The following is a 15,033-nucleotide window of genomic DNA, read 5'->3' on the forward strand; positions in this document are numbered from 1 at the left end:
TTACATATCACAATATTTTTTATTGGAATTCTGTCCCACAGTCTCATAATTAACAAATTCATGATAGAACTCTCTCTATGTACATTTTTACACCACTATTTACAAGAAGTAAACAAAACACAGCGTCTTAGTTGATCCTGTCCTGCCAACCTGTGTGTGTGTGGATACAGTTGTACTGAGTGCTCTACTGTTACAAGAGAAAACCGGCTTCTCTCACACACTCACTCACTCACTCACTCACACACACGGTCATGTACAAACACGCACAGACTGCTCAGTACAACTGTACACCGCTGCCATCGCACGAAAACCTCGCTTTATTTATTTACTTATTTGATTTTTTTTAACTTCGCCCGAAATCTCCAGCTGCCGCTTGCACCATATGCACCGTTCCATTTAATGAACAGGACCAATGGAACTAAAGGTGGTCCAAAAGCTACCAATGTGCCAATTGGAGATGCAAGGTTCCGTTAAAATTTTTTAGCATGCCCGTAGTTCTGTGTTTTTTTTACTGACGTCCATCTACCGTACGCCCAATCACACAACAGGTTCACAATAAGGGTGTACAGTGTATGCTAAGAATGCTAAGAATACACCAACCACTGGCTAGATTTCAGGTTCTACAAATTTCAGGTTTCACGAATAATGCACAAGCCTCTTTACCCAAGGTGCAGCAGTAGGTTTCCGATAACTAGGGATGGGAAATATGGCCGTCTTTATTGATAGTGTGAAAAAATAAGTCAAATATGTGGTTCTGAGTTTAGAAAAGGAGCGTTTCCTTAAAAAGTGAGCAATTTTGCTTGTGTTTACGTGAATTTCGGGTATTAAAAAGTAAATATTAATTATTATTTATTACTTTTTGGTCTGTCCCAGCTTATCAGACCTCTAGAAAAACGTAATATTGTGACTAGTATTGCGATATTTGAAGCCGCTTTCCGCCACATCGCCCATCCCTAGGAGAAACCACCGTATTCTTTGGCTCAGAAGTGTTGAGAACCGTAAACGACAGTCGGAAACTAAGCACAATGTCCTTAACTCTAATGAAAACTGTGGTCATAACACATTAGCTCCTTTTCCAGTTGCTGCTTTTGAAGCTTGGGCCCGCGTTCACAAAAGTGTCTTAAGAAAGATGCCTATGCCGGCCAACATCACTTGAAGAATGATGAGGGGAGAGAGAGCACGGCCAATTGTGCTCACTCTGACTCCGGCTGCTGATGGCAAAGCAGCATGGCCCAGGACTAGTCCTCGCGACCCCCCGGCCATAGTGGAAGTGCATTGGAGAGTTAACGTTACATTTAAGTTTAGAATTTAAAGTGAAGACTGATCTTGAAGCACTGTTAGTTTCTATATCTAGAAATTAGAGATCACTTCACTTCTAGTTTTTTTTTTACTCAAACCTTTGAGTGCTTAGTTTTCCATAATTTTGCTGGCCACAACAGAAAATGTTGTTGTTCACAATTAGCTACATTACAAATGGCTACATGAAAAAACCATGAACAGTGGCCCATAAAGATTTTCTAAAGAGAACATTCTCATGTGATTTATTTATTTAAGAACATTCTTATCTGAAAATTCTTCGCATGTTTTTTCCTTAGGAAAGCTTTTGTGAACCCGGCCCCAGGTCCTCAACACATTGGTACACACAGGCTACAAGAGCACAGTAGAAAACTGGGGGGAAATGGTAGGTAATACTCTTCTTCTATATACTGTATATATAAAAAAAACATCCTCTGCTTCTTCCTTCTCCGAAGGTCACAAAGTCAATCACACGAACACAAGCACTTCACTCAGCAACTCGCACACCAGAATGGAAGCTTCACTTCTTTCACATATTTATATATATATAAAAAAAATCTCTGTAAAAAAGGTCTTTTGAGAGCCAGCTGCCAGCGCCGGCGTGGTATCAGTCCGCGTATCCAAAGGGACCGCCGTCAACACGGTCCTCACAAGTCTCTGTGCAAGAGCAGTGCCTGGATGACGACAAGCAACGTGACGAAGAAAGACGGCGGGCAGACGGAAACGGCAGAACTGCCTACGCTCCTCTGGACCACGGGGATCATTGCGACGGGGTCGTCTGAAAGGGAAAAGAAGGGAAGAGAAAAGACGTTCATTAGTTAATTGAACACACAACAGAACCAGCGCTTTTCTAGACATCCGCCTATCCAGCCTGCAGCAGTTTAGCCCCGCCCACTCACACAGAAGTTATAAGGAGGGAGCGTTCAGCCAATCAGAACGGAGCTCTTTTACATGCAGCCAGTTTTGAATTTACACTTCTTGCTGTGATGCCAGCGAAACCAATGTGTTTCCATACATCCACCTATCCAGCCTGCAGCAGTTTAGCCCCGCCCCCTCACACTGAAGTTATAAGGGGTGTTTCAGCGAGAACAGCTTTTGAAATGAGGCACAATACAGAAGAGCCAGCTTGTTTACATGCAGAACTGTATAAATAAACAAACAAACAAACAAACAAACAACGCCTGTCCTAAATCTGCAAGCTGCGCACAGCCAGTCTTGAAGCCACGTGGAATTCCGAGGCTTTCCTAGAGCAAACGGGCGAGCTGACCGAGCTGAAGGAGGGATGACAGATCGGAGATGCTCACCTGCTGGAAGCCTGTTTGATGGGTTGTGCACTCCGCCCGCGGCCGTGCGGCCGTTCTTTCCAGCCTCCATCTCCTCCTTCTCCTCTTTCTCCACCACCTTCTTGTGGTTCTTCGAGCCTGCAACGTCAATCGGTGCATTGTTAGGGACTTGGCAGGAACCCCGTAATTAGACACAAGGACTGAAAATAGCCGCCTCGCTCATCGGCGGCAGGTGCGCGTGAATGCTAAGCATGTGTTGAGCAAACCAGCCTGTGGCTAACGCGAGGAATGCTAATAATATATTTGACACTTACCGTGGGGTCCGACCACGTCGACCTTTAGCCGCAAGCACTCCTGCCCGTGGTGGTGGAGGGGCTTGGCTGCGGAGGACGAGGAGAAAGAGGAAAGATTAGACCCAATAAAAGAGGACAGTTGCTGACATACAGTAAAAACAACGCAGCTGTTAAAAGAGTCGGACTAGCTTCTGTCGCTACGGCCGAGACACGTTTGATAGCGTAGCGATGCTAGCATGCCTAACTCATCACACGCTTGTCTCAACCCGAGGCATTGCATTGCGTTGCATACGCTGAGCTATGTCTAGTTGTAGCAATGTGACATACACCATATGGACAAAAGTATTGGGACACTTTGTTAGAGTAACTCAGTCTCTGCTGTCCACAAAATTATCATCATCCAAAAGTATGGAATGGAGATCCATCCATCATTCCAGAGGACACAGTTCTTCCACTCTAGGCTCTACACCCCTCTAACCCACGCCCGGTGCCAATGGTTTCATGTTTACCTGCTCCAGAGAGGCCTATTCTATTGTTGCCATTTCTCTGCAAGGACTAAACAAGCTGTGTGTGCATTTGCACGTCTGTGTCTGTGTAGTTTGCCAAATTATTGCAACACAACTCACAGATGTAGTAGTAGCTCTCTCCCTGGCGGAACTCCTTGCCCAGAGTGAAGGGTGTGAAGCGCTGGAACTTCTCGGAGAACTTCTCAGGGGCGTGGGCGGCGAAGGGTCTGGAGCACTCCCAGCGCAGCTGGTCGAAGGAGTGTGGCTTGCAGGCCTCGTAGTCCTCCAGGTCCACCATGTACAGCACGTAGCGCTCGGCCTCCTGCGAGGGGATCTCCCCGCGCTTGTAGTGGGGGCAGATGATGTCCAGGTAGTCGTTAATGCGCACTTGCACCGTGTACTCGTCCCACAGGAAGCTGGAGAGAAAGAGGGAAAGGGGTGGAAGCAGAAGGTCAGCATCTATAGACATCTGGAACGGTTCGAGAGGGGGCGGGTGGGGGGGAAAGGTGATGCAATCTCTGCTGGGAGACGAACAGCACTACGCTAATGAGTGGCAGAGTGGAAACTTTGGGAATTTGGGACGAAATCTGCTGAATGCAAAACAGACGTTGGAGGGAACACGCCCAGCAGGCCGGAGGCCTGTACATGGGTACATGACACTTGACTAATTGTGGTGTTTTTCTTGGGGACTTGCGTTTATCAGTCACCTCGTCGTACTGGTTTCGTGACGGGACGCAAAAACACCTTCACAAGGCCCCTCTGTCTCGTCGCCGTCTCTGTTTTCTTTGCTGTCAGGCTGTGTTATGTGACGGGGTTGTGGTTTCATGGTGTCGAAACCTGCCACGAGCGTCTTGTGCCTCGTCTTTGCACCCAATAGGATTAGTCAGTAGTAACGCAGAGGTGTCAAGTCAAGTCGTCCCCGATAGTTAAAACCTCGGCGTCAATGGGCCAGTAGACGTGACGTCCCCAAAAAAAAACATTTTTATAAAACAAAAACGTGTGCCATCGCTTAGCATGACTTACCACCCCGTCACGCCAACTTGTTTTGTCTATAATTAATGTACTGTTGCTTGGGACAACTTTGGAGACAACCAGCAACAAAAACAATGCAAGTTCTGACGTTCTTTTACCCTCTTCAACAAAAGTCCCTCACGTGCAACCACCCCGTCACACGAAATAGACAGTCATGGCTAATTTTCCCCTAATGTTTTGCACTAATAATGCACAGAAATGAGATGTTACTCTGACTGCAGCCATTCTGGGTTGACATTTACCACCCCGTCACGCTTGCTTGATCATGGCTCCTATGTCTGAATAAATAGGACACTATTAATAAGGACGTCATGCCCCATCATAAGACAACCAAGTAACTAACAGCTTTGTTTGCTAGTCACAGTCCATAACCTACATCCTACTAAAACTCTGAGACGTCCAGGCTGCGTCCCCCTGGGTGTGTGTGTGTGTGTGTGTTTATGACTCCCGTCTCTGGCCGTCTCCGTTTTACTGTCCTTCCTTTTGCCGCGACTAGACCCTTCAATCCGTATCCGTAGTCCCAATGCAGCTCATTTTAGTCATCAGAAATTTTGACAAGACTGACCGCTGCTTTTGCCTTTGTTTATTCAAAGAAAAAGTTATCCTCCTGCAGTGACCGCGAGGCCTAGTTGCACGGCAACGCTTGGACCCAGCTGAGTAACGAGGCGTGCGATTGGCTGCCGTGACTCTGTAGCTGTTACTATGCTGTAAACTCCACGTTCTGATTTGCATTTTACACAGCCCATGCGCTACCATTGCCCTGACTGGCTGCCATCAAAGCAATGGGCGTCCTCCCTACCCTCTCTCTGTCTGTCTGTCTGTCTCTCTCTCTCTCTCACTTTCTTGTTTTCAGGACCCCCGATTAAGTTTCCAGGAGACATATTGGCTCCAGCCCACCCTCTGCCAGCCCCGCAAACACACACATACAGAAAGGGAGACACACACCCATCCACACACACACCCACCTACACAAACCAACAGCAGTTTCCCACCCCACGGTTTTCCTCTTGTTAGAATTAGCCGACCTGTCAAAACAGCCTCGCAGTCTATTCAGGATGGAGGTAAACACACTCTCGTATGTACACACACACACACACACACACACACACACACACACACACACACCCCACTGTCCTCGTTAGTGCAGGCTAATGTCGGGATTACGTTCTGTCTCGCACAGCTTGTAATCAATGCCACGTTCAAACAGCAGGGTGTATACACGGCTAAGCCTACCGACTGTTCTGCAAGTGGGAAAATGGTGTGTGTGTGTGTGTGTGTGTGTGTGTGTGTGTTATGTTTCATGCATTTTGTATGCGAATGTCTGTGAATAATCCGCATTCGGCTCGCCACTGCAGGTCTCGGCGCATCGCCTCGGCGATCATCGAGATACAGCTGTTATTGGTCGTTGTTCTGCCATATTGGCACCAGCAGTGAAATCTCCATTGCACAGGTACCCCCAAACTGTCCCGTACCCCCAAACACAGCCGATCTACTGAAGTTTAAGGTTGGCTTCTTTAGTTTTGCACAGTTCAGCATAGCTAAAACATAATGGATGTCTATGGACACCAATTAGCTATCTCCGACAGACCTGCTTGTGTGCGGTTTTAGACCCTGTGTTAATTTTCCTTTTTTTTTTACGCTAAAACAGAAAAAACAGTCGACCAGTCGTCACTTTAACTGAATACGTCCCTTCAGACTCTTCAATTAGTCTCTCACTCCGTCACCTCCACCCACCACCCCCTTTTTTATCTTCTTCTTTGAAGCAAAGTGAATTAGGAGCCGTTTGAGACCTGCTTCCAGTATGGTTCTCTGAACAAGAGAGCAGCCGTAATGAGGTGCTATTAACCCCACAAACCCCCACCCCAAAACACCAACCCCAGACGGCCTGGTGTTTGGCTCAAGTTACAGCCTTTTGGGTCTAAAGCCAGTGGTGGGAGTTAAGAAGGGAAGTTAAGATGCTAATGACAATTATTTTAATTATACTTATTAACAACTAACTGATATTAAACCAGCATGCTTTAGGCCTTGTGTACGACTCGTTCTCCTCAGAGTGAGCGAAATCCCACAGTGGACGAATCCCAGACCTGTTTCGGCTGCATCTCCCCCCCACCTCCCCTCCAATCTGTGGCCTTCACAGGTCTTACAATCACACAGGCGCTGTTGTTGTTCTTTCCCTCTTGGCGATCAGTCGCTTCAAACGCTCGTCCCCTCATTCCCGTGTGATAGTTAGCGAAGGGAGGTGTTGGGCGAGAGTGTGAGGGAGGGGATGCTGGAGGCAAAAAGAAGAAAGAAAAAAAAAAAGCCTGCTTCTTTACAGTGCTCCTTTCTTGACCCAGGCTTTTGGACAGCACTGTAGTGTTTGTTACAACAGGCTCCAGCTCGCCCTTGTCTGGCAGGCAAAGCAGTATATGCCGTTTAGTAAGGGTGAGGGTGTAACGACTGCAAAGGTGTACGATTAGCTTTGAGAAGAAGTGATCTGGGCCCGGTCCTAACCAAGCTCCGGAGAAGTTTCTGGAGAAGATTGTGGTGGGAACGAGATCTGACTTCGATCTGACCCGAGTTTTACTTATTCGGACCACAGCAAAGCCATGATAGGTGTGAAAAGGGCCCCCCCAAGACTTCCTTGCGGTTGGTGGTTGCTTTGCTTTGGCATTTTATTAGCTATTAGCTGATTAATGCTACTTAACTAACTGGGCTAATTTAGCATCCGTTTTCAATGCTAAAGCCAATTAGGGTCTAAACTGCTTCGCTGCTACTAAAGCAGAATGCCTTTCTTGGCGTACGTGCGGCCCACCGGACTGGGACGCGCCACAGCTGCGGCCCTCCAGGCACATACAGCGCGATTAGCAGAGGACTGTACGTGTATGTATGTGTGTGTGTGTGTGTGTGTGTGTGTGACCGTCCGTTAGGAGTGCTTAGGGAGCCGAGGTTGGACAAGATTTTTTACCTCTATAGTGTCCTGCAGCTGTGCTGGATACTGCTGCTGCTGCGCTGTGTGGCAGTGTGTGTGTGTGTGTGTGTGTGTGTGTGTGTGTGTGTGTCACTGAAATGATGCTAAGGTTCATCTTAAGGGTCAAACGCTTTTCTTTCTCTCTCTGGAATGTCTCGAGCTGCCAAGCTGTCAAGCAGGTCATTGGAGTCAAAGTGCAGGGTCTGATGTTTCGCACACACGGCCAGAGTCAGCGAGGCACAAAACACACACACACACACACACACACACACACACACACACACACACACACGACACAACAAGCTCAGACAGTCAGCAACAAACACATGCACTCCACAGCAACTGCACCACGATGACAGTCAGCAGTTCACACTCTAGACAAACCCACACACACCTGTGGACTTGCTTGCTGGAAACCTGGGGGGGTGGCGTGTCGCAACAAGCCTGACTCTGTTTTGGAGGTTTATTCATATGCTATCAAGTAATGAAAGCTGTCCACACACACACACACACACACACACACACACACACACACACAGAGAGTGAACTCCCACTCAAAAGGTTTCAATTACCAGTGCTGTTCGGGTTGGGGGAGTCCCAATCTCAGGCTTTTTCATGCTGGAAAAAGCTGGCAGGCTGCAAGCGCTAAGCTGTTAATTCGCTAATTCTCACTACAGAGGCTAGGCTAATTCTTCTTCTAACCTCCCCCCTGGAGTCATTTCCAGCAAATTTCGTTTCTCGCGTGAACTCTCAGAACACTGCCATATTGTTAGTTTTAGAAAGGCTTAGAAACGCAGGGCCAATTCGGAGATTAAAAATAATGGGCCCGAGATTGAACCTTGAGGCACACCGCTGCCATACTTCTACAATCCTTAGCTCTGTCTTTGCAACCTCCCCCCCACCAACCCACCCACCATCAACCTCTGTGCTGCTCCTTCTGTTGCCATTTCAAGGCTATCATGGCAGTAATTAGCCCGGCCACGGCGGACTTGGCTGGAATGCCAAGCGACTAATCCACTATTCCAAAGTAGGATTATCGCACCAAGCCCGCAGACCGCATACCGTCTATTCACCAGCACCAGACCTTACTAACACAACCCCACAGACGAAAGGGAGGGGACGGGACAGGGGGGGGGTATAAGAAAAGCGTGCTATGTGGCTGTGTTAATTAGATTACGATCCTTTAGGAATTGATTCGATGCATGTCATGATTTGATTCAGTATCGCTATGCTAATGCGGCTGCATTGGGAATTTCCTTGATGACACTTTTTTTTTCAGAAGGGCAGCGTTCATAAAAGCTGCACGGCACCTACATAAGCCTACATAAGGGCTGACTTAAACATATATAAGCATTCCCTTTAAAAACATACTAATAGAACATAGACAAAACTTTGCAAGTGAATTAGCAACTTCATGCTGCATGCACCCCGGTTTACACCCCGCTATATAAATACATGTGTGTGTGTGTGTGTGTGTGTGTGTGTGTGCTGGACAATGCAGTGCAATCTTGCTCAACTCAACGATGTCCCCTTTTAGTCCCTGCTGAGCTCAGCTAGCCACTTCTTTAAAACCTCATTGGAGACAGCTTGCTCTTTTTGCTGCCTCCCCCCACCCTGCCAAACTTCAGCCCATCCATCACTGTCCCTGCCCCCCTCCCCAGTTTGCTTTGTCCCATCTTTTATCTTTCCATACTTGGACCACCTCCTCCCCCCTTCACCCAGGTCTGTCTGCCCTGTCTCCCCTCTCCCTCTTTAAGATCACATTATAAACAGGGGCCTCTTCATACAAACTAATTTTGCAGAGAAACGCTCCTTTCTCCCCGTCCGACCTTTCGCCCTCGTCCCATCCCCCACGCTCCCCTGCCCAGTCCTGCCGCGAAACCCCCTCTCCCTCCCTCAATCTCTTTCACTTTCAAATGGATGCTAATTGCTAGCTGGTATGCTGGTATGCTGTCCTGCGGTTCTGCGGCCTGCTGAGAGTCACCTCCGGTGATGCAAGGTGATGCTAAACGCTAAACGACCGTTATGCAACAGGGGACACCGCTTCATCTGTGGGTGAAAGTCCGAAAAACAATCAGTCAAATGTACAGCAATTATTATAATGGTCTACCCCTCTCGCCCCCTAGGTGGCAACAGCGAGCTATCTGCCAAACACTGTTGGGGGAGTCCTGGTCCAGTCAGCTTGATGTGAACTGGTTGATTCAATCGGCGTATGCTAATTGCTAAAGTACGCTCATGCAGCTCTCATGTTTAAAGCGACGTCCGAGAACAAAACCCACCCCCTCTCCACCAACCACCCCCACCCCCACCTTCTACAATACTACAACAACAGGGACAGGAAAGCTCCAGCTCTTTGGTGTGGTGAGAATCAAAACAGTAATCACTGGAGATGATGAAGAGAGGAGAAGGCTGGGAACTGCAGGGAAAAGGAAGGGAGCTGAGGAGTGACTGTGAGAATGGGAGGTGAGGAAGTCTTGGATGGAGATAAGGGGAGATGTTTTGGGGGAGGGGGGGGCGACAATTTAAGACCACTGTGTCCAGAACCCCAGGAGTTCTGACGTGTGCAAACTGTGAGACGTGCCCATGTGGGTTCTTTGAAAGGTCCTGATTCTAGACATGATGTAGAACTTCTACCTTTTCTGAAGACCCTGTGTTCAAAGGAGGGCCCAGAAGCCCCCAAGGTCCATGATAGAGCTGTGAGGATCACGGCTTTCTCCATCCAAAGCCCCAAATGGAAGATATACCTCCATCCGATCGCGAGCAATGATCGGAAATGAGGCGCAAAGTGGGTGTTTTGTAACGGGTCCCACCCGACCGCCCGCCCACCCTCCCTCCCACCCGAGTCCCACGCTGTCCCATAAAGTGGCGGATTATGCTTTACATACATGGCGCGGAATTGAGATGGGATTACACTCTGATGGATTACCGAGGCTATATATAAAACTCCGCCACGCCGGCGGTGCGAATGGGTCATCCGCCCCGGATTACACGCATCTGCCCGTAATCTGGCCGAACTCCGTACTCCGCAGATTATAGCGGCCTATAATGTGGCTGTGTGGAGGAGAGGGGGCAGACGCTGCCATTCAGAAAACCCTGGCTAAGAATAAACATGAATGAAAATAATAAAAAGGCTGGTACTTTACGGCTACTGCTGGCGGCCCCATTCATGGTCCTCATGCCCTCTGACTGTGAGGTGGACGGAGAAGGGCCATGTGTTTACAGGGATGGGCTTGTCATCATGAAGCAGAACAGTAGTGCTAACAGCTATGAGATAAATGGCGGGACGTCTGGAAGGCTAAAGGAGCGATAGCAAGGGAGGGAGGATGGAGAGAGGAACAGGCAGGTACCGGAATAGGGAGGAGAGCGAGAGAGCCAAGGGGGAATGACCAAAGGATGAGTGGACAGCTGATGGTCAAGTATAGCAACAAGTCTGCTGGCAGGCCTCTCCACGTACTAAATATACCCAAATCACACATTCCACATGTGCCACTCTACAGTGTGTGTGTGTGTGTGAGAGAGTGTGTATGAGTCACTGATTTATCGGAGGGCACTGTATAAAGTCAGACCCCTTCGCAGGCAATGAAATGCTGCCAGTAAACCATATTGCAGTTAGACTGCTGTATATTGCAATTGCGATATACCACGGCCTCAAAAAAAAAAAAAAAAGTATTTGGACATTGTGCCATATTTCCAATGTTGGCATTCGCTCAAAGCCAACCATTCCAAGATTCAATTTGGCAAAGGGAGCAGTTTCTTCGTCCACGCCTGCAGGCTTGCGTCCAAAAGGCCAAAGGTACCGTTCTAAATCTGTGATTCCAGAAGCTCAAGGGCACCACTGTAAAAAAAAAACAGTTCCTGACTGTGACGTTTCCACCACTGTGCTTTAATGCAACCGGGTTCTCCGGGCTTCCAAGTCTACCAAAAGTCAGTTTTGTTGAGTATTGAATACAATAACCTCATTAAACTTCAGTAAATATTTAACCCCGATAAACAAAAGTGGGCCTAGGACTGGACCATGAGGCACACCGCTTACCATCCAACTCTCAAGCCCACCCTGCTGCCATGCAAAATAAACATCGACCCTCTTTCTTTGCAGACGCTACGCAAAACACGTCTAGAACATCGGTCCTAATGAAGGGTTTTGATTGATAAATGGCTCTTTCGCATGCCGCAGCCTTTTACAAGCGCACTATCGCAAAAGGCAATCTTGCGATAATGGATGACAAGCGATCTGCTGGGCAGCGCTGGTGCGTAAAAGCCCAAAAAGAAAAACGCAGCCCAGCCCGTCTCGATGGCTTTGGGGGCAGCTGTTGCTACCTTCATTATGTTTTTCCCCCCTCGGCACACAAAGACACATGTAGCTCACTGCAAGCACGGGCACGCAACAGACAGACAGAAAAACAAGGCTAGTCCACGTAGCCCAACACGCGATGCGTAAAAACATCAAACTTGACGAGCCCGTCGTCCCGGGACTTGCACGCATGCACACGAGGGCGCTTGCCAAACCAGAGGGGCAGCTTTCCAAAAGGCACACGAGAGGGATTAAACCATTACAGTTCGCACTCCTTCACGCCCACTCATAAACAGGTACGCAGGTGACAGACGGACAAGCGGTGTTTTTTTGGAGGCCTGTGTGTTTATGTGTGTTAAGTCAGATGTGGACTCAGGTGTCCCGTCCGCTTATCAATTCACACCTCCACATCAGAGCTGCGGGACGTCCATTAGCCACATTAGACTAATCCACTCGGGGACTGAATGCTCTGATTGATCAGCGAGGTTGGGAAAGTGCTCAAGTGCTGTGAATTTGAAGGGGGGAGGGGGAAAGGGGGTGGTGGAGATTAAACGTAATCAATAAAAAATATAGCTCCTTCCCTTCCATGGAATAAACAGCAGATTAAACAGCAAGTGTAAGATTGCGAGGTTTTATGGTGAAAACCGGTGCAGAAATAGCAAATCGCCAACCAGATTACGGCCCCCTCCCGATGGGATTATTCATAAGTCTAAGGCTCGGGTGGGTCTGCTCCTAATATATGCTATGAATCTAAATTTAGCTGGGGCCAGAACCCTCGCGCTGAGATGAGTTTCTTGTTTTGGTTACGCAATACAGGCCAAATGGGCCTAGGAGTGGACCCTGAGGCCCACCTCTGCTGGACAGTCCTCAAAACTCTTGTTTTTTCCGCTTTATTAGGTCAGGACATGGCAGGAACTGAGGGTTAACTGTACAAAAGTGGGAAAGTTCCAGTACCAAATATACAGGATTATAGTAAAACCACTTACAATGAAAAAGAAAGGCCCTTAGATTGGACCCTGAGGCACGCTGCTGCTATCCGATCCTCAGAATTTACAGGATTACAGCAAAGCTGTTGACAGCGATGCCTTAGAATGAAAATAAATGGACCCGAGACTGAACCCTGAGGCATACCACTGCCACACGGTCCTGAATAATTCAGCACATTTCACAGCAGGGCCTAAAAGAAGATGAGCAGAATGTACAAGTTTACTGCAACACCCCTCTAAAAAACTAATGCTGTGCTGGTGTTCAGCATCTCCGATCATTCTTATTCCTCTGCTGAAAGAGTAGAATTTCAGTCCGCCTTCTCGCTGACCCACCTCTGACTCTCTCTCTCTCTCTTATTTTTTCTCCCCACCAGCTGTTGCTTTACCTCCCTCTCGCCTCTCGCTGACTGATGGTGAGTCAGCCTGTGCCGAGTCTGGCTGAAGCAGGAAAACTCTAGGTAACTCTAACATTACACAATCACATTAATACTGACGCACCAGATAAGGCAGAGACATGTGACTGACTAATAGTAAAACCCAAGGGCTCGCTTGCGCCAGTCCTCATCCCCATCCCAATCTGGTCACGTCAACCCCTGAAGAACACCACAAACCCCACAGCTGCTTGTTTTGACAGAGCAGACCCATCAGAGATGTTACGGGGGACATGATCGAGGGTGTCCAAAGTCCACTTACAACGGAAAACAATCCCTGGGAATTAAAAATTAAAGCATCTCCAAAGACATCTGGAAGCTCTCGAGATCTCAGGTTGCCCACCTTAAAAGCCCTCCGAAAGCCTGTATATCGACCCCTGCAAAAGTGCTGGTTTGTCATTCCAGCTTCTACAAGGCCGTCCGAAATCAGAACAGACGCTCAATCAACCTGAGCCCTCCGCTCCGACACGCACTTTTTAGATAGATACAGCTGCATACCCAACACCCCCCCCCCCCACCACAATCCTCGGCCCTTGGTAACACACTGTAATATAAGACTTCCCGTAAAAATAAATGGGCTACTACAGACATGTCTAGTTTGCCCGTGCCTATTTATTGCCCTGTCCAGGGCGTGCGTGAGCGCGCCAGAGACGGGACCCAGCAGAAGTGCGAGTATATTTAATCTGATCTGTCTGTCCATCTGTCTAGGCATTTGTTTTTCAGGCGCTTTGCTGCCTTATCTCCCTGAACGGACTGCTTGCAATGCTGTCGTGGACCTTCTGACGGAACGTAGTTCTAGATAACGGTCAAAGCCACCTGCCACTTGCCACTGGTTAGTGCAGGTCAGAGGTTAGCTGGCAAAACAGGAGGACGACCAGGACATCAAAAATCACTGTAGAGAATTCAAACAGAAATGGGCCCAGGATTGAGCCTTGAGGCACACCACTACCATATTAGTATATAATTATCCAGAATTATTAGCTAACATTATTCCACAGCAGAAACTTATAATAGTAAACTTTACAGAAACCAGCCAATCAGGAAATGCAGGATTTAAAAAAACAAACAAACAAAAAAAACAAGATTAGAGCTAATTTAAATAACTTAAGATTGAACCCTGAGGCATGCCAGATCTTAACTGGGCTTCTACAGCAGATCTCTTATCATCTTGCTCCACATGATTGGATCTCCCATTGAAAAGCCCTGGACCCCTGAAACTCCCCCGGGGGCTTTTGTTTAGGGGGCCACACAGGATAGGAGATAACCCCTTAAAAGCAAGCTTTGGAGGGGGTTGGAAGGGTTGGAGACCCTTGGAGTAAAGCCAATGAAAACAAGCGTGTGGCTACAGGGGCAGTGGGCAGCCTCAGGTGGAGCCATGGCAGAGGCAGAGCAAATGTAAACACATACTCACTTTGGGTTTGTGCCGTTCCAGTACACGCTGTGGCGCTCGGCCGACGAGCACCAGACGCTCAGCAAGATGCACAACAACCACAGGAAATCCATGGCGAGCTTGTCTTTTCGTAATTTGGCTCGGTTCGTTGGTTAAAAGCTGGGAGAAACGACGAGGCGAATGTAGCGTTAAACTGCGGACCGCCGAGCTCCTACGAGTCTCACTGGAGACGAACACAGCGCGTGGACGGTTTTATCACACGGCGACGCCTCTTGGAGACGGCCGGCCAATCGGGTGGAAGGCAGCGCTTAGACACGCCCACGCCCACGCCTCTTTTTCTTTTTTTTTTCTTTTCTTTTTTTTTTACAGTCTGCTCACTACTACGGTCGACAATGGCTGCGTCTCAAACGGCAGCTCCGTGGTCCCTATTTAGAGCACTCGCCGTGGAGGAGGGACTGTTTTACATACGATTATGATAGTAAAAGTCTTATAGAAAGCTTGGACGGGATTTGTATGCAGTCAAAAGCCTGCAAGAGTAACGTTTTTGGGGGTGGAAGGCTTAGTTTTATTACCTA

At 48.2% G+C, this 15,033-nt stretch overlaps 1 protein-coding gene across 1 annotated transcript; it reads right to left on the reverse strand.

The window, feature by feature from the left end:
- Positions 1 to 14,675, reverse strand: efna1b (ephrin-A1b). The gene is made up of 5 exons (XM_072680458.1): positions 14,480 to 14,675; positions 3,499 to 3,794; positions 2,894 to 2,959; positions 2,601 to 2,717; positions 1 to 2,074 (listed from the first exon to the last, which is right to left on the reverse strand). The coding sequence occupies exons 1-5, from the start codon at positions 14,569 to 14,571 to the stop codon at positions 1,944 to 1,946; spliced, it is 702 nt and encodes a 233-aa protein (XP_072536559.1). The 5' UTR covers positions 14,572 to 14,675; the 3' UTR covers positions 1 to 1,943.
- Positions 14,676 to 15,033: the final 358 nt, after the last annotated feature.

Source organism: Salminus brasiliensis, chromosome 5 (genome assembly GCF_030463535.1).
Source record: "Salminus brasiliensis chromosome 5, fSalBra1.hap2, whole genome shotgun sequence".
NCBI classification, from domain to species: Eukaryota; Metazoa; Chordata; class Actinopteri; order Characiformes; family Bryconidae; genus Salminus; species Salminus brasiliensis.

Excerpts from the sequence above, each read along its gene's own strand:
- efna1b (XM_072680458.1), bottom strand. The coding sequence starts at position 14,571 with ATGGATTTCCTGTGGTTGTTGTGCATCTTGCTGAGCGTCTGGTGCTCG. Across the intron at positions 2,718-2,893 it reads CGACGTGGTCGGACCCCACG|GCTCGAAGAACCACAAGAAG; the intron begins GTAAGTGTCAAA and ends TTGACGTTGCAG. Across the intron at positions 2,075-2,600 it reads ATCAAACAGGCTTCCAGCAG|ACGACCCCGTCGCAATGATC; the intron begins GTGAGCATCTCC and ends TTTCCCTTTCAG.